General features: G+C 40.4%; 1 protein-coding gene across 3 annotated transcripts in view; it reads right to left on the bottom strand.

Moving 5' to 3' along the window:
• Positions 1–25,957, bottom strand: part of SPTLC1 (serine palmitoyltransferase long chain base subunit 1) — a 74,970-nt gene extending 49,013 nt beyond the window's left edge. For all 3 annotated transcript variants that reach the window (XM_019936300.3, XM_019936301.3, XM_033857740.2), the window contains exons 1-3: positions 25,821–25,957; positions 23,071–23,178; positions 20,001–20,095 (exon numbers count right to left, since the gene is read on the bottom strand). In XM_019936300.3, the coding sequence (XP_019791859.1) occupies positions 20,001–20,095; positions 23,071–23,178; positions 25,821–25,877 (260 nt within the window). In that variant the 5' untranslated portion in view covers positions 25,878–25,957. The remainder of the gene's footprint in view (positions 1–20,000; positions 20,096–23,070; positions 23,179–25,820) is intronic.
• Between the last annotated feature and the right edge of the window lie 456 nt (positions 25,958–26,413).

The following is a 26,413-nucleotide window of genomic DNA, read 5'->3' as shown; positions in this document are numbered from 1 at the left end:
TCATGCAGCAACTAAGACCTGGCGCAGCCAAAATAAATAAATAAATAACTATAAATAAATATTAAAAAAAATTACATGTTATCTACAGGAAGCCACCAAAAGAATAAGTGAGCTCTGTTCCCAATTTCTAAAGTTAATGCTGGAATACCATTTAAAAGGAATCCCCCTCATCCCAAAAGGGGGGAAAACAGAGTGGCCAGTTGCACAGGAGAAGCATGGATTGAGTTCAGCTGAGACAAGAGATGGGCTCTTGAGGAGACAACCTATTATGTCCTCTGCTGACAAATACTCTAGCTTTAAGTCATGCTTCAAAAACACTGGCCAGAGCTTCCCTGGTAGTGCAGTGGTTGAGAATCTGCCTGCTAATGCAGAGGACAGGGGTTTGAGCCCTGGTCTGGGAAGATCCCACATGCCGCGGAGCAACTAGGCCCGTGAGCCACAACTACTGAGCCTGTGCGTCTGGAGCCTGTGCTCCACAGCAAGAGAGGCCGCGATAGTGAGAGGCCCGCACACCACGATGAAGAGTGGCCCCAGCTTGCCACAACTAGAGAAAGCCCTCGCACAGAAACGAAGACCCAACACAGCCAAAAATAAATAAATAAATAAGTAAACCAAAAAAAAAAAAAAAAAAACACTGGCCAAACTATGGGACATGAGCTATTAAAGGGTTGTGAGATCAATTTACTTAGTCACAGCCAGCCTATTTCACCTAAAGTAAACCATAAGAATAGAATGGAATGGAAATGCACCAATAGGGCCAGGGAAAGGACGGTGGCACATAACTGTTCTACACATGCATTGCTCTGTGCACTGGGCTGCTCTGTAAAATGCACTGTGGTCAGAAAAGATTGGGAAACACCACTTTCACTAGTATGTTTTAACAGAACTGGTTTTCTATGAGAAAAATAACGAAAGATGCTGGGAAACCAGGGAAGGAAAAGAATGACTACTTGAAGTAAATTCACAAAAGCAGATGAACTCGTACAAGACTCGGTGAAAAGGACATGGTTGTGGAGTCAGGCAGATCCCATCAGTATTATGGCTACTGACCACTTCAGAAACTCAGAGATGTTACCTGGACTGCATAAGCCTCAGTTTCATTTCTCAACTTGTTCATTATAAGAGGTGTTCATCATATGTTCTTCTTTTTTCCCTATTGCTTCAAGAGCTTCTTCTCTTTCAAATAATCCACTGTGTTATTTAGCTTCCCACTTCCCAGGACTTCTTTAGTTTCATAAGTCCTCCCTGATGTGGAGGTGTTGGCACCCACAAAAAGATGAAAAAACAAAATATCCATGTAGACAAGTCTGTACTAACGGTTGCTGCTGTGAAAGTTGAGGCCATTCTACAAAAACTGTGACACACAGAGAAATCAAACTACCAGGAATAAGTACACCCAAAGGCCCTGACCAGTCGATAAGCTGCCAGCATGATGTAGGGATGTAGACATCTTGTTTCTGCCTAGCACATGGGGCAGGAAAGGAAAACAGTTTCCATGAGAACTGGAAGGCTCACACCTGTGCCCCATGCAGGCTTGCAGCAGTAAGCCAGACAGGGCACTTAACACAGGAATTCTGGAGCTGAAGACACTTCAAAGTTCCTCACAGAAGCAAATAAAACCGATACAGAAAGACATCTTCACAACAAGGCTTCAGAAGAGTCAAGGGAGGGAAAATAAAACCCTTCCAGTCAAAACCCACAACCACACTATTACTGAGAGTCAGTAATTACATAAGTGAACTTAGAAATAGGACAATGGTGCTTTACCAGAAAGAAACAAATACTACAGACCCCCATTAACAACAGGTTTGGCACTTGAGGGAGAACAGACAAACGGACGAATGAAAGAATCCAGAACTCAAGAAAATTGTGTATACAGGAACACCTCAGAGATACTCCGGGGTCGGTTCCAGACCACCACAATGAAGCAAGTATAGCAATCGAGAGAACCACATGAAGTTTTTGGTTTCCCAGTGCATATAAAAGTTATGTTTACACCATACTGTAGTCTATTAAGTGTACAGCAGCATTATGTCTAAAAAACAATGTACACACCTTAATTAAAAAATAATTTATTGGGACTTCCCTGGTGGTGCAGCGGTTAAGAATGCGCCTGCCAATGCAGAGGACACAGGTTTGATCCCTGGTCTGGGAAGATCCCACATGCCACGGAGCAACTAAGCCCGTGCTCCACAACTACTGAGCCTGCGCTCTAGAGCCTTCAAGCCACAACTACTGAGCCCATGCACTGCAATTACTGAAGCTGCATGCTCTAGGGCCCGTGTGCTGCAACTACTGAGCCCACGTGCTGCAACTACTGAAGCCTGTGTGCCTAGAGCCCGTGCTCTGCAACAACAGAAGCCACCACAGCAAGAAGCCTGTGCACCACAACGAAGAGTAGTCCCTGCTTGCCACAACTAGAGAAAGCCCGTGTGCACCAATGAAGGCCCAACACAGCCAAAAATAAATAAATAAATAATAATTTATTGCATTGGGAGTGGCCAAGATGGCAGACTAGGAAGACCCTGAGCTCACCTCCTCCCATGGGCACACCAAAATTACGACTATTTACAGAGCAGCTATTGATGAGAATGACCTGAAGACTAGCAGACAAGATCTTCCACAACTAAAGATAGAAGGAATCACAATGAGATGGGTAGGTGAGGTGGAGACATGGTATAGTCAAGACCCATACCCGCAGGTAGGTGATCCACAAATGGGAGAATAATTACAATTACAGAGGTCATTCCCAAGGAGTGAGGGGTCTGAGCCCCACAAGAGGTTCCCCAGCCTGGGTGTCCTGCACCCGGAAGATGAACCCCCAGAACATTTGCGTTTTTTTTTAAATTTATTATTTATTTACTTATTTTATTTATTTTTGGCTGCACCGGGTCTTAGTTGAGGCATGCGGGATCTTCATTGAGGCACACGGGATTTTTCGTTGTGGCACGTGGGCTTCTCTCTAGTTGTGGTGTGCAGGTTTTCTCTTCTCTAGTTGAGGCATGCAGGCTCTGGGGTGTGTGGGCTCTGTAGTTGTGGCACAGGGGTTCCAGAGTGCGTGGGCTCTGTAGTTGGCAGCACATGGGCTCTCTAGTTGAGGCATGTGGGCTTGGTGTAGTTGTGGTGTGTGGGCTTAGTTGCAACACTGCATGTGGGATCTTAGTTCCCTGACCAGAGATTGAACCTGGGTCCCCTGCATTGTAAGGTGGATTCTTACTGGACCACCTGGGAAGTCCCAAACATTTGGTTTTGAAGGTCAGTGGAGCTTCCTCTTGGGACAGCCAGAGAGCTGTGGGAAATAGAGACTCTACTCTTAAAGGCTGCACACAAAATCTCAAACACTCCAGTATCCAAGGGCAGAAGTAATATGAAAGGAGCCTGGGTCAGACCTACTCGCTGATCTTAGAGAGCCTCCCAGAGAGGCAGGAGGCAAATGGGACTCATCCTGGGGACACAGACACTGGCAGCAGCCACTTTTGGGAGATTATCATACCATGGCAACACTGGTATTGGCGAGTGCCATTTTTGAATCCTCACTCTAGCTTATTAGCACTGAAACTGATCCTTGCCTACCAGCTAGTCAGCACCAGTACTGGGAAACACCAGGCCAAGGAGCCAGCTGGGCCGGGACACAGTCCCACTCACCAACAGGCAGGCTATCATAGGACCCCCTGAGCCCCAGGCAATCCAGGACTAGCCCTGCCCACAAACACTAGGCCAACACTAGCTCTGGGACCCCTGGCCCTACAGCCAGCTACTTTGTGACCTGGGCCCACCCACCAGCTGCTTGGCACCAGGACTGGGACTCCCCTGGCCATGCAGCCAGCCATGCCAGGATCTGGGCATGCCTACCAGGGGCCAGCAACTTCTGCACAAGGCAGGGTCTGGCAACCAACTGGACCAAGGGCCAACCGTGGCTACCAAGCACCCATAGTAGTTAGTCAGCACACCAAAACAGAAAGACTCGCTCAGCACACACACAGGGCACACTCGGAGCACGTAGCTCTGGTGACCAGAGGGAAGTGTGCTGTTGCAAGTTTAAAGCAATATAAGACTACCTCAGGAAACAAGAAAAAGTTCAAATAAACAACCTAACCTTACACTTAAAGGAGCTACAAAAAGAACAAGTAAATCTCAAAGTTGGTAGAAGGAATGAAATAATAAATATTGGAGCAGAAATAAATGAAATAAGAGACTAAAAAACAATAGAAAAGATCAATGAAGTTAAGAGTTGGTTCTATGAAAAGACAAACAAAATTAATAAACCTTTAGCAAGACTCATCAAGAAAAAACAGGGTCCAAATCAATAAATCAGAAATGAAAAAAGAAGTTACAGACACTGCAGAAATATAATGGACCATAAGAAATTACTATGAACAACTAAACGCCAAAAAATAGACAACCTAGGAGAAATGGACAAATTCCTAGAAATGTACAACCTCCCAAGACTGAATCAGGAAGAAGTAGAAAATATGAACAGACCAATTACCAGTAATAAAACTGAATCAGTAATAAAAACTCCCAACAAACAAAAGCCCAGGACCAGAGGGCTTCACAGGTGAATTTTTCCAAACCTTTAAAGAAGGGTTAAGACCTATCCTTCTTAAACTATTCCAAAAAAACAGAGGAGGAAGGAATGTTTCTGAAATCATTCTACAAGGCCAGCATCACCCTGATACCCAAACCAGTGATATCACAAAAAAAGAACATTACAGGCCAATATCACTGATGAACATAGATGCAAAACTCCTCAACAAAATATCAGCAAACTGAATTTAACAATACATTAAAAGGATCATACACCATGATAAAATGGGATTATCCCAAGGATGCAGGGATGGTTCAATATCTGAAAATCTATCAATGTGATACATCACAATAACAAACTGAAGAATACAAATCATGAACACCTCAGTAAGGATAAAGACAAAATCTTTGACAAAATTCAACAATCAGTTATGACAAAACCTCTCAACAAAGTGGGTATAGAGGGAACATATCTCAACATAATAAAGGCCACATATGACAAGCCCATAGCTAACATACTAAATGGTGAAAAGCTGAAAGCATTACCTCTAAGATTTAGAACAAGACAAGGATGGGCAGGGTATCTGAATAGATATTTTTCCAAAGAAAACATACAGATGGCCAATAGGCACATGAAAAGATGCTCAAGATCACTAACCATCAGGGAAATGAAAATCAAGACCACAATGAAATACCACCTCACACCTGTCTAAATAGCTATCATCAAAAAGACCACAAATAGCAAATGTTGGCAAGGAAGCGAAGAAAAGGGAACCCTCATGCACTATTCATGGGAATGTAAATTGGTGCAGCCACTATGGAGGACAGTATGGAAACTCTGCAAAAAATTAAAAATAGAACTATCATACAATCCAGCAATTCTACCCCTGGGTATTTACCCAAAGAAAACAAAAACACTCGTTAGAAAATATTCTTGCACCCCTATGTTCATTTCAGTATTATTTACAATAGCCAAGATGGGGTAGCAATATCTGAGTGCCCATCGATATATGTACGGAAAAAGATTTGCTATATATGCATGGTGTGTTGTGTGTTATTAAGTGAGTCATGGATATGAAATGTACAGTGTGGGGAATATAGTTACTAATTACTGTAATATCTTTGTATGGTAACTAGACTCATCAGGGTAATCATTCTGAAATGTACAAAAATATAAAATCACCATGTAGTGTGCCAGGAACTAACAGTGTTTTAAGTCAACTATACTTCAAAAAGAAACGAATAAACAGCATTTTCAGTCAATTACACTTCAAAAGGAAAAGAACTAACAGTGTTTTAAGTCAATTATACTTCAAAAAGAAACGAATAAACTCATAGGAAAAGAGATCACATCTATGGTTACCAGAGGCAGGGTGAGGGAAGGGGGAACAGGATGAAGGTCAAAAGGCACAAACTCTCAGTTATAAGATAAATAAGTACCGGTGATACAATGTACATCATGACAAATATAATTAATGCTGCTGTTAAATTATGTATGAAGATTGTTGAGAGTAAATCCTAAGAGTTTTTATCACAAGGAAAAAAATTTTTTCTATTTAATTTTGTATCTAAATGAGATGATGGATATTCACTAAACTTAATGTGGTAATCATTTCATGATGTGTTTAAGTCAAATAATTATGCTGCACACCTTAAATTTATACAATGCTATATGTCAATTACATCTCAATAAAACAAAAATTTTTTTTTTCTAATTTTAAAAATTTTATTTATTTTCTAACATTTTTATTGGAGTATAATTGCTTTACAATGGTGTTAGTTTCTGCTTTATAACACAGTGAATCAGCTATACATATACATATATCCCCATATCTCCTCCTTCTTGTGTCTCCCTCCCAACCCCACCCTCTAGGTGGTCACAAAGCAGCGAGCTGATCTCCCTGTGCTATGCAGCTGCTTCCCACTAGCAATCTATTTTACATTTAGTAGTGTATATATGTCCATGCCACTCTCTCACTTCGTCCCAGCTTACCCTTCCCCCTCCCCATGTCCTCAAGTCCATTCTCTACATCTGCATCTTTATTCCTGTCCTGCCCCTAGGTTCTTCAGAACCTTTTTTTTTTTTTTAAGATTCCATATATATGTGTTAGGATATGGTATTTGTTTTTCTCTTTCTGACTTACTTCACTGTGTATGACAGCCTCTAGGTCCATCCACCTCACTACAAATAACTCAATTTCGTTTCTTTTTATGGCTGAGTAATATTCCATTGTATATATTTGCCACATCTTCATCCATTCATCTATTGATGGACACTTTGGTTGCTTCCATGTCCCGGCTATTGTAAATAGAGCTGCAAAGAACACTGAAACACGACTCTTTGAATTATGATTTTCTCAGGGTATATGCCCAGTAGTGGGACTGTTGGGTCATATGGTAGTTCTATTTGTAGTTTTTTAAGGAACCTCCATACTGTTCTCCATAGTGGCTGTATCAATTTACATTCCCACCAACAGTGCAAGAGGGTTCCCTTTTCTCCACACCCCCTCCAGCATTTATTGTTTGTAGAATTTTTGATGATGGCTATTCTGACTGGTGTGAGGTGATACCTCATTGTAGTTTTCATTTGTATGTCTCTAATGACTAGTGATGTTGAGCATCCTTTCATGTAACTATTGGCAATCTGTATATCTTCTTTGGAGAAATGTCTATTTAGGGCTTCTGCCCATTTTTGGATTGGGTGGTTTGCTTTTTTGATATTAAGCTGCATGAGCTGCTTGTAAATTTTGGAGATTAATCCTCTGTCAGTTGCTTCATTTGCAAATATTTTCTCCCCTTCTGACGGTTGTCTTTTGGTCTTGTTTATGGTTTCCTTTGCTGTGCAAAAGCTTTGAAGTTTCATTAGGTCCCATTTGTTTATTTTTGTTTTTATTTCCCTCTCTCTAGGAGGTGGGTCAAAAGGATCTTGCTGTGATTTATGTCAGAGTGTTCTGCCTATGTTTTCCTATAAGAGTCTTATAGTGTCTGGCCTTACATTTAGGTCTTTAATCCATTTTGATATTATTTTTGTGAATTGTGTTAGGGACTGTTCTGATTTCATTCTCTTACATGTAGCTGCCCGGTTTACCCAGCATCACTTATTGAAGAGGCCTTCTTTTCTCCATTGTATATTCTTGCCTCCTTTATCAAAAATAAGGTGACCATATGTGGTGGGTTTATCTCTGGGCTTTCTATCCTGTTCCACTGATCTATATTTCTGTTTTTGTGCCATTACCATACTGTCTTGATTACTGTAGCTTTGTAGTATACGCTATAGTCCAGGAGCCTGATTCCTCCAGCTCCGATTTTCTTACTCAAGATTGCTTTGGCTATTCAGGGTCTTTTGCGTTTCCATACAAATTGTAAAATTTTTTGTCCTAGTTCTGTGAAAAATGCCATTGAGTTTGATACGGATTGCAATGAATCTGTAGATTGCTTTGGGTAGTACATTTTCACAAAGTTGATTCTTCCAATCCAAGAATATGGTATATTTCTTCATCTGTTTGTATTATCTTTAACTTCTTTCATCAGTGTCTTACAGTTTTCTGCATACAGGTCTTTTGTCTCCTTAGGTAGGTTTATTCCTAGGTATTTTATTCTTTTTTTGCAATGGCAAATGGGAGTGTTTTCTTAATTTCTCTTTCAGATTTTCATCATTAGTGTATAGGAATGGAAGAGATTTCTGTGCATTAATTTTGTGTCCTGCTACTTTACCAAATTCATTGATTAGGTCTAGTAGTTTTCTGGTAGCATCTTTAGGATTCTCTATGTATACTATCATGTCATCTGCAAACAGTGACACCTTTACTTCTTCTTTTCCTATTTGGATTCCTTTTATTTGTTTTTCTTCTCTGACTGCTGTGGCTAAAACTTCCAAAACTATGCTGAATAATAGTGGTGAGAGTGGGGCTTCCCTGGTGGCGCAGTGGTTGAGAGTCCACCCGCCAATGCAGGGGACACGGGTTCATGCCCCGGTCCGGGAAGATCCTACATGCTGTGGAGTGGCTAGGCCCTTGAGCCTTGGCCGCTGAGCCTGCGTGTCCGGAGCCTGTGCTCCGCAACGGAAGAGGCCACAACAGTGAGAGGCCCGCGAACTGCAAAAAAAAAAAAAAAAAATAGTGGTGAGAGTGGACAACCTTGTCTTGTTCCCGACCTTACAGGAAATGGTTTCAGTTTTTCACCACTGAGAACGATGTTGGCTGTGGGTTTGTCATATATGGCCTTTATTATGTTGAGGAAAGTTCCCTCTATGCCTACCTTCTGCAGGGTTTTTATCATAAATGGGTGTTGAATTTTGTCAAGATTTTTCTACATCTATTGAGATGATCATATGGTTTTCCTCCTTCAATGTGTTAATATGGTTTATCACATTGATTTGGGTATACTGAAGAATCCCTGCAATCCTAGGATAAACCCCACTTGATCATGGTGTATGATCGTTTTAATGTGCTGTTGGATTCTGTTTCCTAGTATTCTGTTGAGGATTTTTGCATCTATGTTCATCAGTGATATTGGCCTGTAGTTTTCTTTCTGAAATCTTTGTCTGGTTTTGGTACCAGGGTGATGGTGGTCTTGTAGAATAGTTTGGGAGTGCTCCTCCCTCTGCTATATTTTGCAAGAGTTTGAGGATAGCTGTTAGCTCTTCTCTAAATGTCTGATGGAGCTTGCCTGTGAAGCCATCTGGTCCTGGGCTTTTGTTTGTTGGAAGATTTTTAATCACAGTTTCAATTTCAGTGCTTGTGATTAGTCTGTTTATATTTTCTATTTCTTCCTGGTTCAGTCTCATAAGGTTGTGCTTTTCTAAGAATTTGTCCATTTCTTCCAGGTTGTCCATTTTATTGGCATATAGCTGCTTGTAGTAATCTCTCATGATCCTTTGTATTTCTGCAGTGTCAGCTGTTATTTCTCCTTTTCATTTCTAATTCTATTGATTTGTCTTCTCCCTTTTTTTATTGATGAGTCTGGCTAATGGTTTATCTATTTTGTTTATCTTCTCAAAGAACCAGCTTTTAGTTTTATTGATCTTTGCTATTGTGTCCTTCATTTCTTTTTCGTTTATTTCTGATCTGATCTTTATGATTTCTTTCCTTCTGTTAACTTTGGGGTTTTTTTGTTCTTCTTTCTCTAACTGCTTTAGGTGTAAGGTTAGGTTGTTTATTTTAGATGTTTCTTGTTTCTTGAGGTATGAAGAAACAAGAAACATTACTATATTGCTATAAACTTCCCTCTTAGAACTGCTTTTGCTGCATCCCACAGATTTTGCATCATTGTGTCTCCATTATCATTTGTTTCTAGGTATCTTTTTATTTCCTCTTTGATTTATTCAGTGATCTGTTGGTTATTTAGTAGTGTATTGTTTAGCCTCCATGTGTTTGTAGTTTTTATAGATTTTTTCCTGTAATTGATATCTAGTCTCATAGCATTGTGGTCGGAAAAGATACTTGATATGATTTCAGTTTTCTTAAATTTACGAAGGCTAGACACAAGATACGATCTATCCTGTAAAATGTTCCATAAGCACCTGAGAAGAAAGTGTATTCTGTTGTGTTTTGATGGCAAGTTCTATATCAATTAAGTCCACCTTGTTTAATGTATCATTTAAAGCTTGTGTTTATTTTCATTTTGTATGATCTGTCTATTGGTGAAAGTGGGGTGTTAAAGTCCCCTACTATGATCGTGTTACTGTCGATTTCCCGTTTCACGTCTGTTAGCATTTGCCTATGTATTGAGGTGGGTGCATAAATATTTACAATTGTTATATCTTCTTCTTGGATTGACCCCTTGATCTTTATGTAGTGTCCTTCTTTGTCTCTTGTAATAGTCTTTATTTTAAAGTCTACTTTGTGTGACACGAGAATTGCTACTCCAGCTTTCTTTCGATTTCCATTTGCATGGAATATCTTTTTACATCCCCTCACTTTCAGCCTGTATGTGTCCCTAGGTCTGAAGTGGGTCTCTTGTAGACAGTATATATACAGGTATTGTTTGTGTATCCATTCAGCCAGTCTATGACTTTTGGATGGAGCATTTAATCCATTCACATTTAAGGTAGTTATTGATACGTATGTTCCTATTACCATTTTCTTAATTGTTTTGGGTTTGTTATGGTAGGTCTTTTCCTTCTCTTGTATTTCCTGCCTAGAGAAGTTCCTTTAGCATCTGTTGTAAAGCTGGTTTGGTGGTGCTGAATTCTCTTAGCTTTTGCTTGTCTGTAAAAGTTTTAATTTCTCCGTTGAATCTGAATGAGATCCTTGCTGGGTAGAGTAATCTTCATTGTGGATTTTTCCCTTTCATCATTTTAAATATGTTCTGTCACTCCCTTCTGGCTTGCAGAGTTTCTGCTGAAAGATCAGCTGTTAACCTTATGGGGATTCCCTTGTATGTTATTTGTTGTTTTTCCCTTGCTGCTTTTAATATTTTTTCTTTGTATTTAATTTTTGATAGTTTGATTAATATGTGTCTTGGTGTGTTTCTCCTTGGATTTATCCTGTATGGGACTCTCTGTACTTCCTGGACTTGACTGACAATTTCCTTTCCCATATTAGGGAAATTTTCAAATATAATCCCTTCAAATATTTTCTCGGTCCCCTTCTTTTTAACTTCTTCTTCTGGGACCCCTATAATTTGAATGTTGGTGCCTTTAATGTTGTCCGAGAGGTCTCTGAGCCTGTCCTCAATGCTTTTCATTATTTTTTCTTTATTCTGCTCCACGGTAGTTATTTCCACTATTTTATCTTCCAGGTCACTTATCCGTTCTTCTGCCTCAGTTTTTCTGCTATTGATTCCTTCTAGAGAATTTTTAATGTCATTTATTGTGTTGTTCATCATTGTTTGCTCTTTACTTCTTCTAGGTCCTTGGTAAACATTTCTTGTATTTTCTCCATTCTATTTCCAAGATGTTGGATCATATTTACTATCATTACTCTGAATTTTTTAGGTAGACTGCCTAGTTCCTCTTCATTTGTTTGGTCTGGTGGGTTTTTACTTTGCTCCTTCATCTGCTGTGTGTTTCTCTGTCTTTTCATTTTGCTTAACTTACTGTGTTTGGGGTCTCCTTTTCACAGCCTGCAGGTTCATAGTTCCTGTTGTTTCTGGTGTCTGCCCCCAGTGGGTAAGGCTGGTTCCATGGGTTGTGTAGGCTTCCTGGTGGAGGGGACTGGTGCCTGTGTTCCGGTGAATGAGGCTGGATCCTGTCTTTCTGGTGGGCAGGACCACGTCCGGTGGTATGTTTTGGGGTGTCTGTGACCTTATTATGATTTTAGGCAGCCTCTCTAATGGGTGGGGTTGTGTTCCTGTCTTGCTAGTTGTTTGGCATAGGGTGTCCAGCACTGTAGCTTGCTAGTCACTGAGTGGAGCTGGGTCTTAGCACTGAGATGGAGATCTCTGGGAGAGCTTTCGCTGTTTGATATTATGTGGAGCCAGGAGGTCTTTGGTGGACCAATGTCCTGAACTCGGCTCTCCCACCTCAGAGGCACAGGCCCGACACACGGCCGGAGCACCAAGACCCTGTCAGCCATACGGCTCAGAAGAAAAGGGAGAAAAAAAGGGAAAAAAAACGTTATTAAAAAAATATTAAAAATTAAAAAATTAAAAATAATAATAAAAAAATGAAAGAGAGCAACCAAACCAAAAAAGAAAACCACCAATGATAACAAGCACTAAAAACTATAATAAAAGGAAAACAAACAAAAAAATAAAAAATGGACAGCTGGAACCCTAGGACAAATGATAAAAGCAAAGATATACAGAAAAAATTACACAAAGTCCACCACCTGAATTCTATGATGATCTATTATTCGGTATTCCAGAGATGCAGGGTACATTAAGTTGACTGTGGAGATTTAATCTGCTGCTCCTGAGGCTGCTGGGAGAGATTTCCTTTTCTCTTCTTTGTTCGCACAGCTCCCAGGGTTTAGCTTTGGATTTGGCCCCGCCTCTGCATGTAGGTCACCTGAGGGTGTCTGTTCTTTGCTTAGACAGGACGGGGTAAAGTAGCAGCTGATTAGGGGGCTCTGGCTCACTCATGCCGGGGGGACGGAGGGGTATGGAATGCGGGGCGAGCCTGAGGTGACAGAGGCCAGCATGCTGTTGCAACAGGCTGAGGCGCACTGTGTGTTCTCCCGGGGTAGTTTTCCCTGGATCACAGGGCCCTGGCACTGGCGGGCTGCACAGGCTCCTGGGAGGGAAGGTGTTGATAGTAACGTGTGCTTGCACACAGGCTTCTTGGTGGCTGCAGCAGCAGCCTTAGCATCTCATGCCCGTCTCTGATGTCCACGCTGACAGCCGCGGCTCGTGCCCGTCTCTGCAGCTTGTTTAGGTGGTGCTCTGAATCCCCTCTCCTCACGCTCCCCGAAACAATGGTCTCTTGCCTCTTAGGCAGTTCCAGACTTTTTCCTGGACTCCCTCCCAACTGTGGCGCACTAGCCCCCTTCAGGCTGTGTTCACGCTGCCAACCCTAGTCCTCTCCCTGGGATCTGACCTCCTAAGCCAGATCCTCAGCTCCCAGCCCCCACCCGCCCAGGCGCGTGAGCGGACAAGCCTCTCAGTGCTGCTCTCAACCTCTAAGTGCTGGTTGGCACCGATCCTCTGTGTGGGAATCTCTCCACTTTGCTCTCTGCACCCCTGTTGCTGCACTCTCCTCCGTGGCTCCAAAGCTTCCTCCCCGCCACCCACTGTCTCCATCAGTGAAGGGTCTTCCTAGTGTGTGGAAACTTTCCCGCCTTCACAGCTCCCTCCCAGAGATGCATGTCCCGTCCCTATTCTTTTGTCTCTGTTTTTTCTTTTGCCCTACCCAGGTACGTGGGGAGTTTCTTGCCTTTTGGGAGGTCTGAGGTCTTCTGCCAGCATTCAGTAGGTGTTCTGTAGGGGATGTTCCACATGTACATGTATTTCTGATGTATTTGTGGGGAGGAAGGTGATCTCCACATCTTCCTCCTCCACCATCTTGAAGGTCTTCCTTTTTTCTAATTTTTAAAAGATACTTTATTGCTAACAAATGATAACCATCTTCTGACAACACAGGGTTGCCAGAAACCTTTAATTTGTAAAAAGTGCAGTATCTATGGGAGTGCAATAAAGTGAAGTGCAATAAAATGAGGTGTGCCTATATATAAATATATGGCAAATGACATCAGTTGCCCCCACTAACTACTAAGTTACACATATTTCTTTCTCTATGGAGAAAAATAAAATTGAATTACCATATTCAAAGATGAATTCCACACATATTAAAAAAAAACTAAAAAGTATTTTGGAACAGAGGAAAATTTAGAAGGTCTTCATGACCTTGGAATAGGAAATGATTTCTAAAACAAGTATGCAAACACACAAACCATGAGGCGAAAATGGATGAATATGACCAAGTCCAAATTTAGAATTCTGGTTCAATGAAGATACCAAAGACAAAATTAACAGACAGGTGATAAAGAGATTTACTAGATTTCATGAATCTAAGATGGCATCGACTGTATTTTATCTATCACTAAGGAGGAAAGACACAGCCAAGTAAAATGCAATGATGCAGGGACTTCCCTGGTGGTGCAGTGGTTAAGAATCTGCCCACCAATGCAGGGTACATGGGTTCAAGCCCTGGTCCAGGAAGATCCCACATGCCACAGAGCAGCTAAGCCCATATGCCACAATCACTGAGCCTGCGCTCTAGAGACCATAAGCCACAACTACTGAGCCCGTGTGGGATAACTACTGAAGCCTGCGTGCCTAGAGCCTATGCGCCACGATGAGAAGCCACTGCAATGAGAAGCCCATGCACTGCTACTGTAGAGTAGCCCCCACTCGCCGCAACTAGAGAAAAGCATGCATGCAGCAATGAAGACGCAACACAGCCAAAAATGAAAAAAATAAAATAAAATGCAATGATGTTTTCTTATCATTTATATTTTAGTTCATATTTAATGAAAGGGCTATCTTGACACAGATTTTTGTCATTCTACTTTTGTATCTATGAAAAGAAAAATATAAGCAAGATCAATCAGGTAAGACATTCGTAACTTCTAGTCAGCAGTTCTGTCTGCTCTCTGCTACGAAATGGATACCATGGGTATTCATACTCCCTGCTAACATATTCTGCTCCCTGCTGACAGAAGGATCCTGGCATTGCTTAGGAGGATGCTCTGCTATCACCTCTGGGATTACTTGACAAGTCAGTATCACCCATTCTCTAAGTTTGATGCTGGAACTTTCCTACTGGACTAAACTCTTAGTTTCATCTTTATGCAGTTGAATCACGTTTCTAGAAAGTAAACTGTTATTACCCAAAGGCAGTAGGAGTTTGACAAAGGAATGTTCAAAGCCTTAGTCCCAGTAGCCTCTGTTCAACTGTCTGGAGGAATCTGGCCATTTCTCCTTCCATCAGCTGATTTACTTACAAGCAGTGCACAAAACTCAACTGAGGTGCTGGCAGTAAGCATAGCCATGACCAAGTTCATCAGTGTGCAAGAAATGATACCCTCACCTGCTCCCAGCTGACAATGACTCTCAGCAGCTGTAAGATTCATACATGTTTCAGAGATCTTAAAATCGGAAAAAAAAAGTTTCTTAGACTCATTGTAATAGACTACTACTCAAAAACTGACCAAGGATTAAAAGCTACACAATACTGGGGACTCTTGATAATCGAAAGATAGACTGGGAATCAAGGAGAAGAAGAACTAAAAGATATGAAGAGGCATTCACAGGGGGAAAAACCCCAGCAGCTAATAATAAGTAGATCAAATGATACTTAAAGGCTCAAATAATCAGAGAAATGCAAAATAAAACAATGTTACCAAACACAGCTGTGGGAAACTGAACGCTCATATACTAACTCAGGAGAATCACAATGTAGGAAAGTCCCAAAGGGAAATGAGACAGGCATATAGAGTAGTACCCAATTTCTGGTCCCACACCCCTAGAGAGACTCAGACAGGTCCACAAGAGGACATTAATCAGGTTTAATCATCAGGTTTTTTTGTGGCAGTGGGGAGTCGGGGTAGCTTAGGTATCCATCATGAGGAAAATCACTAAATTTACCCATCACTAAGTAAAACATCGTGGCCATACACAACAGAATAATATGTAGCAGTTGGAAGAAATGAACAGGAAGTCCATCTAGCAATTCCACCTCTCTGCCCTGCTTGATATTTCTTCATACTGCTCAACACCAGCTAACACTGTATTTATTTCATTCTTGGTCAGCCTGCCCCAAGAGAACTAAGATTTTGATTTATCGCACATGCTCATCAGCACATTCCTTAAACATGGTAGGCACTCAAATATTTGTTGAAAAATAAGTGCTGAGTAAACAACTTGTAAGAAAAAAACCAGAATGAAGTCTAGAGCACAAAATTAAAAACTTTCATAAAACATTAAGATTACATGGTTTCAAACATACATATGTAATAAAAACAATAACATATATGACTTTAATAACATAAAATAATAAAAGAAAGCAAAATACACGTATTGCAGTGGGATACCTTACTGGGGAGGAGAACAGATGCAGGCGCTGGGGATGAAGGAAATAATAAAGCAAATGAGAATGCTGCCTTACGTGGGTGCTGATGAGAGCGGTGCTGAAGGGAGAGTCAATGCCTTTGCAGGAAAGGCCCAAAATGAAGAAAATAAAACAGAGACTCAACTAAACCAGAGGATAAACCTTTGGCAAATTTGAGTGAGAAAGGAGACACAAATGCCTGCAATGGAGACACAAATCCATAGATGTGTTGTTATATATATATCTATATACAAAGTTATACGTATATATTTTACATATAACTTCCCAAGAGAATCCTATGAATTACTTCATGCCAATGCATTTGAAAACGAAAGAAGAAATGAACAATTACTAAATGGCAGTAACCAAAACTTACTCAAAAAGGAAATATGAACAGCTTTAAAAACTCACTGAAGACATTAAATTCATGATTAAAAATATATGCTCAACAGAACAAACAACAAATAGTGCTGCCAGGAAAACTGTAAGACTAATATACCTCTGATACCAAAGCTGGGCCAGCACAGTAAGGGAAAAGAAAAAGACTAAACTCATTTTTCAATACTGATGCTAAAAATAACAAATATTAGCAAAAAAAAAAAATCCAACAATTAATAAAAATTAACCAAATAGTCATGCTTAAATAGGGTTTATCACTGAGTTGTAAGAGTTCTTTTTATATATTTAATATTTTGGATACTAGCCCCTTAATAAATATGTGACTTGAAAATATTTTCTTCCATTTTGTGGGGTTTTGTATCATTTCTCTAGTAATGGGCTTTGAAGCACAAATGTTTTCAATTTTAATGAAGTCCAGTTTGTCTATTTTTTCTTTTGCTGCTTGTGCTTTTGTGTCATATCTAAAAATCTCTGGCCAATCCAAGAATATGAAGATTTACTCTTTTGTTTTCTTTCTTCTAAACTAAGAACTTATAGTTTTTGCTCTTAAACTTAAGCCCATGATTAATTTTGAGCTAATTTTTACACATGGTGTGAGGTCAGGGTCCATCATCATTCTTTTACATGTGTATATCCCGTTGTCCCATCACAATCTGTTAAAAAGAGTATTCTTTTCCCACTGAATTGTCTTGGCATTCTGTTGAAAATCAATGGACCATAATTTAAGGTTGTCCACCCATTTTTAAGAATAAGACACTGAAATGCTAATTGCAAGCACTGTGTAAATGGGCTTGGCTTCTTGACTGATGGTGGGCTTCACTCTATGATAATGAGACATAGACTTGTTTATTCATCTGTGGAGACCACAAACTCAAAATTTTCTGTTTTTACTCTCTTGACTCTGAGTTTCACCAGAGAGGAATCCTCCAGTGAGGTGTATATGAGGATATAAATCTGGTTTCCAACTTTCTGAAAGCTGAGTTGGAGGAAACGGGATTAGCATCCCATTATTCATTATATACTTGCTTTCTGTTTTTAGAATGGCACTCACCTCCTCACACATTCTTAGGACTTTCAATTTATATTTAGCCTTTCCAGAGAGTAAATCTCCCATCTTTCTGCAAGTCTACAGAGCTGGAATCTGGGGTGAGGATGAGTGGCATGGTTGCTTGCAATTTTTCTCATAAAAATTTATGTATATGCTTAATTAATGTAAAAAAATCAATCAGTACAATTTAATATAGTAATGGATTAGAGAAGAAAAGTCACAACCATCTCAATAGATAAAGAAAAAATTTAATAAAATTTAATACTGACTTTAAAACTAACAAAAAGTTCCCTTAGCAAACTAGGAAGAGAAAGGAAGGCTTGTAACACCATACAGGTTATCCCTTAAAAGCCATCAGGAACAGGATACAGAGGCCCTTGTTACCACTCCTATTCAACACTGCATGGTAGGTATCCTAGCAAGTGCAATAACACAGAAACAAGAAGAAAATGACGCTTCATGACAGAAGTGAAAACTCTCTGGAACCCAGAGACGAAGCTATTAAAAGATATGCAATGTTAATTTCCTGGTTGCGATACTGTACTATAGTTAAGCAAGATGTTACCATTGGGGGAAACTGACGAAGGGTATATGAAATCTCTCTGTATTATTTCTTACAACTGCATGTGAATCTACTATTATTTCCAAATAAAAAGTAGCAAAAAAAAAGTTAAGCAAAATCTCTATGAAGAATGTTATGCAACTTCTCTCAGAGACATAAAAGACCTAAGTATACAAGTGACACACGAGGTACGTGGTGAAGAGATTCAGTATTAGCAATATACCAATTCTCTCCAAATTAATCCATAAATTCAATGCATTACTAGTCACAAACCCAAACCCATTTTCTGGTCAAATCTGATCAGCTAAACCTAAACTCATAGTGAAGAGTCAAGGATAGCCTAGACAATTGTGAAGAACAAGGAGGTGAAGGACTCACTCTAGTCAAGGCCTATTATTAAGCTGTGGTATAAGTGAGGTTCTGGCACAGGGAGAGATAAATATACCAAAAGAATAGAAATAAAGCCAGAAACAGATCCTTTATAAGGGAACTTGACATATGAAAGAAGGGAAATTTCCAATCAGTAGGTAAAAAATGGACTATTCAACTAATAATGTTGGGACAACTGACTGTCATATGGAAAACAGGCAAATTAGACCTTTGTGGTAGGAAGGATTTTATAACCATAACATTAATGATTGGTCAGTCTGATTTCAGGAGAAGTAAAACTTTCATGAGACCAAAGAAATTCGCGAAAGTGAAGAATACAAGCCTCTCTCAGATCAGACCAGAAGTAGAAGGACATACTCAGGAGAATATCCTACATCATATTTTAAAATAGAATGCTAAACACTTTCATGGCAACAGGCATGCTGTGGCAAAAGTATAAATATAAGCAAAGGAAAAACATCTACCAACTTCAAGATGGTGGTTATCTTGCCTGGGAGGCAAGAGTAAGTGATAGATGGGAAGGGATTTCTTTAGTGATACAATTGACCACTGAACAACATGGGTTTGAACTGTGCAGGTCCACTTATACACAGATTTTTTTCAACAGTAGATACTACTGTACTACATGATCCACGGTTGGTTGAATCCATGGATGTAGAACCACATATTTAGAGGAACTGGGTATCTGGAGGGCTGACTCTAATTTACATGCAGGTTTTTGACTGCCCAGAGGGTCAGGGCCCCTAACCCCCATACTGTTCAAGGGTCAACTGCATTTCTAATGCTTTATTTCTTTTAAAAAATAGACTTAAAGTAAAGATAGCAAAATGTTAATACCTATTACTTCTGGGTGGTAGATATGTATGTGACTGATATTTTCTGTATACTTAAAATTTAAGAAATAAAAATAAAACATTGGAAGCCAGGAGGTAGGTAGCATAAGTGAGCTGGTTTCATAATTCATATTGTGAAAGTCAACAGGCACTGCCTATCATTAATCAATCAAGAAACAGTAATGTAAGCATACTGCTAATATCTAGTTATGAAGGTAAACTTCAACAGATCTAAAATCAGAAACAATCCAGGTGGGAAAAAGTAGGAATGCTGTTTTTCATTTTAACTGTCTTCCCATTTGAAATATTATGTGTGTCTATTACTTTTTTTTTTTTTTTTTTTTTGCAGTACGCGGGCCTCTCACTGCTGTGGCCTCTCCCGTTGTGGAGCACAGGCTCCGGACACGCAGGCTCAGCGGCCATGGCTCATGGGCCCAGCCGCTCCGCGGCATGTGGGATCTTCCTGGACCGGGGCATGAACCCGTGTCCCCTGCATCGGCAGGCGCACTCTCAACCACTGTGCCACCAGGGAAGCCCCTGCTTTTAAAAATATATATATATATTTTTAAAAAGGGACAAACTTGGAAACCCAAATTGGAGACTATTAAAAAAGTTTCTGATCTCCAGAAATTTCTAAAAGTCTTATATCAGTTAAAAAAAAAAAGGAATACTATATAAACCACTGTATACTTTGTTGAGTTTACCTACAGGAAACCAAATATAAGCCCTTGACTAGCAAAACCAATTTACCCTGAAACGATGTTGTAGTTGAGAGCAGGATGGTCTTTTGAGACAGGAGGAACAAGAGGTTCTGGTTGCCACTCTTCAATCAATTCTTCCTTTTCCTACAGGAGAAAAGCAGTTAAAATACAGTGCAGTGCTACTTACTGGACAGCAACTCTAGCGGTATCTAAACTGTTTGTTGTAATGGAACCATCATAATGAACACACTGCTAGACAGACGTCCAGCTGCTGTGCCTGGAAATGACACAGAATCACTATTGAGTTTTGTGCACTTAACCCCTCACCTCTTTCCTTATCTCAGGCTAAAGGTTCTTTTTCCATGAAGCTTTGTGGCTGACTGGAAATTTCTTAAAAATTTTATTTCTATGTTCAGGATTTTTCACTGTGGGAAGTAGGAAGTATAACTGCTACTGATGATAAAACTAAAAGTCTGTAACACAAAGGTGAGAGGCATGACTGCAGGTAAGGGAGCTCAGCCTCTACTGCAAGATATGACAGACAGCCATGCCTTAAGTTCTTACAGGCATGGCTGTCACAGGAAGGGATCAACTAGACTACAAAGCACTGTTTCTACAAGCCATTGGCAAGGATGCAGAAGTAACTGAAATATACCAAAAGACTCTCATAATAATTATTGTAACAGGATTTCGTTGTTTGGAAATTTCTCATAAAAAACTACTTTATTCCTTTTACCTGTTATTTCATGCATTCCAAGTATTTTGACTATTTTGAGTTTCTTACCCTTTCTTGAACTAGAAAACAATGTAATTTTGAAAATGTAGTCTGGATGTACAGGATGAGATGAGGCACCTGATGAACATGACAGCCACAGCAAATCTTGCTTTACATAGGCCCACTCTCAATACTCCTATTTTCACACTCCTGTTAAATGCTTCTGTGCATTTTTCTCCTAACAGGCAATTCTAGGGCATGGCTAGGAGCATATTCACCTGATGCTCAGGCACTCAAAAATGCTGGCTGAATAAATCAGTCAATAAATTCCTCATCTATTTCTGCCAATGACTGCACAGAATAGCAGCCTGAACAAGCCTGAAGTATGTATCATGCACACTGTCCACTTGCTACCACAGAGACAGATTTGAGAATCAACTCAGGATTGCCTGGTATTCAAGAGTCTCTGCAGGGGACTTCCTTGGTGGTGCAGTGGTTTAGAATCCGCTTGCCAATGCAGGGGATATGGGTTCAAGCGCTGGTCCGGGAAGATTCCACATGCTGCAGAGCAACTAAGCCTGTGCACCATAACTATTGAGGCTGTACTCTACAGCGCGTGAGCCACAGCAACTGAGCCTGCCTGCCACAACTACTGAAGCCCGCACACCTAGAGCCCGTGCTCCGCAACAACAGAAGCCACCATAATGAGAAGCCTAAGCACCTCAACGAAGAGTAGCCCCCACTCGCTGCAACTAGAGCAAGCCCACGCTCAGCAACGAAGACCCAACATAGCCAAAATAAAATAAATAAATAAATAAATAAATAATAAAAAAAGAGACTCTGCAGACCTATAAAACGAGAAGGTATTTCTTCTTTGCTGCCATAAGTTAAGGTTTAGAAACACTCATAAAGTTTTTTTTTTCTTCCACAGCTTTTAGGGTAAGATGTCAGTGATTACTGAATCTTGCTCTAGGTAAGTTCTGCTTTTAGAGGGTTATCCTAAAATTATGTTTCAGTATCCTTCTTTTAAAATGCATATTTGTGTGGATTGACTTGTCTAAACTTAAACTAAGAATATTAGGAATGATCAACCCCTTAAAAAGTTGGGCTATAAATCTATTCCATGGCCTCATAATCATTCACGTGGAGCTCCTAAATACCAAGGGAAAAAAGTAGAGACAGGATTTCTGGCCCAGATAGCCCAATCTTACTGCAATACTATCAAAAGAGTGTTCTAAGGCACACTAATCCCACAGGTATTCATAAAAAAAAGGGTGGGGGTGGGGATCTATGGTCAAGTTTATGGCAGTTCTCCAAACAGCGGTTCAAATATCCACTGGCATATTAAAGGTTACAAGAAATCATGCAATGAGACACCTCTTTAGTCTTCTTTACCCAGGTTTCGAAAACTTATGTGCCCTAAGAACCATTTGTTGCATATCCCCTATCCTCTAGGGGGGATACTGCCTGACCATCTCATGACAAATATTAATGATCAGGACAGCAGGGGCAGCCAGTGAAACCTGGGGAACAATCGCCACATTGCTGTAATTCCATTCCACTTGCACTTCCTTCTGTGAATGCTCCAGAAAAGAGCAGTACTCCATCATTGTGCCACACTCAATGCTGCCTTGTGAACCAAAGTTTCAGGCATTTTTGTGGGAAAACATCTCTCACCATCTCTGTATCCCTAAGTAGTATTCTGGCACATTGCTACAGAGGCTGGATAAGGAAACAATCCAAGTTACAGAAACCACACTGCAGTCAAAACTGCTCTTCCTCTCATACCCAGGGCACAGTTACTAAGTCTTCCTACCTGCGTGAGAAGGTAGGGGATTCCACAAACCCCTTGGTCCCTCGTACTAACAGACTCGAAGTGGTCAGGACTGCAAGTCCTCTCGACACTTCTGCTTCCTAAGGTTTGCCTAGCTTGGGCTTGAGCTGGGTCCCTTACCATATAGAACACATCAAAATTTGATTTGGGGTGGTAAGGTGGAGAGCAGTGGGATGGGGAGGATTCTTTCTAACTCTGAATTTCCTTTATAAAGACCACAGGGGAAACTTTCATTCAGGCTTCAGAAATAGTGGTGCTTTTCCTGAGCAACTCATGTAATCCTTCTTGTATACGGATATTTGAAATCCAGCATGCATCCATGCTTCCCGTCCAGCATCTAGTACGTTCCCAGACTGCTGTTTACTCCTAGCAAAGTAAAAAGGCCTGTAACATGGTACTCCTTTGTGTATTCACTTTATCCCTGGCTTCCCCGTATTTTGCTTACCCTGATTTCCTTACATTCCAGAAAATATTTTAACATTTATAGTTGAGCCACCACAAGTCCTGTTTCGAAAGTTGTAGCAACTATAATCATACACCGAATAATAAAATAGAGATTTAACTTCTTACCTTGACTGTAAGATCAGATCGTTCTTGTAACTTGTAAGTTTTCGAGAAAAGAAGTCTGATTATCCAGAGTATTAAAATTCCTTCCAAAATAAGATGATAAGCAGGAGCCTAGGAGTGAGTCAAAAGCAAAAGCATAACAAGAAGTGAAATAAACATTTCCAAAACCTGCACATAAAATTTAATTCATCTGCATATACTGCTCCCATGACCTTTATACCTATTTATTACTTCTTAAAATTTACTTTCAAAGCTCACTTCACGTCTACTCATTCGTTTTCCCATTTCTAACAGAAGGCAATTTCTCCTACATGAAAAATCTCTAAAACTGCAGTGTTAGGAATAAAAATTAATTTTAAAAATTAAATCTGACACAGAATTCCAATAGTCTAACAATATCAACTATCAGATCCTTCAGGTAATTTATATTTTTACTGGTGAGAAATAACTGTAACAAACATATCGCAGCTTCACAAGCCTTCTACAACCCCCACATACCATGGATAAATTGAGAATTATTTGGACACCATAATTCTCAAAGACTTTTGCACAATTTACTATATTTCCTGTATCCCCAATAGGCCTCTTTAAGTTCTCCTTGGAATGTGGCAGAGAAAAGAAGACTTTATAAGTGTTTAAAGAAATAGCAGGTCTCTTTTCTACCAGTTCCCCCAAAGTATGTAGTGTTTTCCATGTCAACATCCATAAAGGTACCTTAATGAAATTATCCGCATCAGGTCTTCTTTTCAACTGTACATTTCCAGGATAAAAGCCAGGCTGACTTTTATGTCTTACACAACTAGATACAGTAAGTGCATATAAAAGATTCCAGATACCAACTAAACCTCCATAAGTCAGTTATGGGGTGCTACATTCCAATAGGTTGTCATCGGAAAGTCATTTAAAAGAGGTATTTATGCAAGAGGGAAGAGATATGGGGATATCTGTACATGTACAGCTGATTCACTTTGTTATAAAGCAGAAACTAACACCACTGTAAAGCAATTATACTCCAATAAAGATGTTAAAAAAAAAGAGGTATTTAGAAACGTAAATACAAATTATTTTCAAACATTAGACAAAAAGAAAGCAATGATGATTCACAACAGTTAAAAAAGTTCAGAAGGGGGGATCAGGGAAACTGCTGGCAATTTCATAAATAAACTTTCAGGTCATTGGACAAATAACTTTAAAACTACATACATGCTACATATGTATGGGTACACAGCAAGACTCCTCAAATTCTGCATACACTGTGCACAGAAATTAGAAGCAAAACAAGAAATCTAAGACTATTTTTAAAATTTGCTGATCCCTCCTGACTATAATTCATTTAAGAATGAGGACTCTACTAAAAAAATCCTTTTAGTTTTATCAATAATTGGATTATAGTTGACAAACATAAGTCCAAGTCACTAAACATTCCACTCCACAAAGAAATCCTAAGAAAAATTGAAATGTCTACTGAATTAATAAAAATCACAAATGTGGCTTCTTTTCTTCCCTAGGAAATGTTACATCAAGGAGACCTTCTCTCAAGTCTCACTCATGGTCAATACCAGGGTATGAGAAGTTACATAGTCAAAGGGCAGTCTTCAAAAAGGCAGCAACAATATATAGTAGAAATTATTCATTTCTAAAAAAGAAAAAAGGAAATCTTAAATTTTAGTGGTTCTTCTTAGTCACTATAATCTACCTAAGGTTGGACATCACCTAGGCTCTATTTGCTCTGTTTTTTTTTCCAAAAAGTCCTGATGGGTTTTGCAATAATACATCTTGCATCATCACCCTTACCAGTAAGCGCTATATTAAGTTTTAAGAAAATTATCAAAAGAAAACAGATTCACTTTAAGTGAATGTAAGCTCTGTAAGCACAGGGACTTTTACCTGTTCCCTCATTGCACTATTCCTAGCATCTAGATCTCTGCTGTCCAATACTGTAGTCACTAGCACCATTCAACTATTTAAATACACATCTAAATTAAATTAAATGAAAAATTCAGCCCCTCAGTTGCACTAGCCTCGTTTCAAGTGCTTAACTGCCACATGTGGTTAGTGGTCTACTGTACTGAACAGCTCAGAGAACACGCAGAAAGTTGCATCGCACAATGCATGGAAACTCACTAAATGTCAAATGAATGAACATTCTCCAAGACTGACATTTAAATTTTATATTACCTTTCAAAAAAGCTCCTAACTGGTCTTCCTTTAAAAGTTTACTAAAATAGTTGTATCTTTACAAGACAGAAAATGGGACGTAGGCGGAAGAATGACAAACTATTTCACATACCTAAATCATTCGGCTTCCTTTCTAACCCCACGTCCCAACAAAAACAAAGTCGAACTTATTACAATTCTTTTCCCTATTCCCTGCTCCACAGTTCCGAGAACCTGTCTTCCCTAGGACCTCACCAGACTGAGATTTTCCACTCTACTTTCATCACTCCGTTTTACCATCAGTCCCAACTCTTGTTTTTGACTAGCCTCTCTCCTGTATCCGGGCAGGACCTGGAGAGGGCTCCGTGCTCGCAGCAGCGCAATACAAGACCCCCCGGCTCCGGCTCCCGCCCGTGTCTCCCTACATTCCGCCACTGGGAAATGTGTGCGCCTATGAGCCTTTCCAGCGAGGGACGCCGGGGGTCCGGGCATAACCGGGCCAGCCCCGCCCAGGCCTCAGACCAAAACTCCACACAAAACGTCCCACTTCCCCAGGGCTGGGTGTGGTCGTGGACCCCTGGGGCCGCCAAGCTCACCTCGTAGAGCGCCTGTACCATCTCCACCAGCACCCACTGCTCCGCGACCGTCGCCATAGTTAGCCGCCAGGATTTCCTTCCGGAAGGCAGGCCACAGGCACGTCAGATATTGCGCGGCGCGGTCCAGTGACGTCTATACGCCCGGAAGGCGGGGCTGCCGTCAGTTGGGCACCGCCTTCTCGCGCCTGTGTACTGGGCGGCGGTTGGCTGCGCTGGCTGAGGAAGGTTTAGGGGTGAAAGGTCAACTTGGGGTCTCGCTTGGGTGCGGGGAGGGGTGGGAAGCGGCAGGCAGGTCCCCGCAACAGGTGTTCACAACGCGGCCATTATGTGCCAGACCACGTGTTGGGCTCTCCGGATGGAGAGATTTTAATAAATGGCCCTCGCGCTTGGCAGGCAGTTGGGTGCAGGGAGTTATTAATGCAATCACAAACATATTCTTTACTTTTAAATTACATAAGTAATGCAGGAATGCATTATCGTAAAAAAAAAATAGACAGCTCTTATATAGCACTTACCGTGTATAAAGCCTAGCCTAAGGCTTTGCAGGTATTAAGCCATAATAGGAGTTTGGTGTGGAACCTTCAAGAGCCTAT

The sequence above is a fragment of the Tursiops truncatus genome, chromosome 6 (assembly GCF_011762595.2).
Source record: "Tursiops truncatus isolate mTurTru1 chromosome 6, mTurTru1.mat.Y, whole genome shotgun sequence".
NCBI lineage: Eukaryota > Metazoa > Chordata > Mammalia > Artiodactyla > Delphinidae > Tursiops > Tursiops truncatus.
This window is presented reverse-complemented; position numbering and strand designations above follow the sequence as displayed.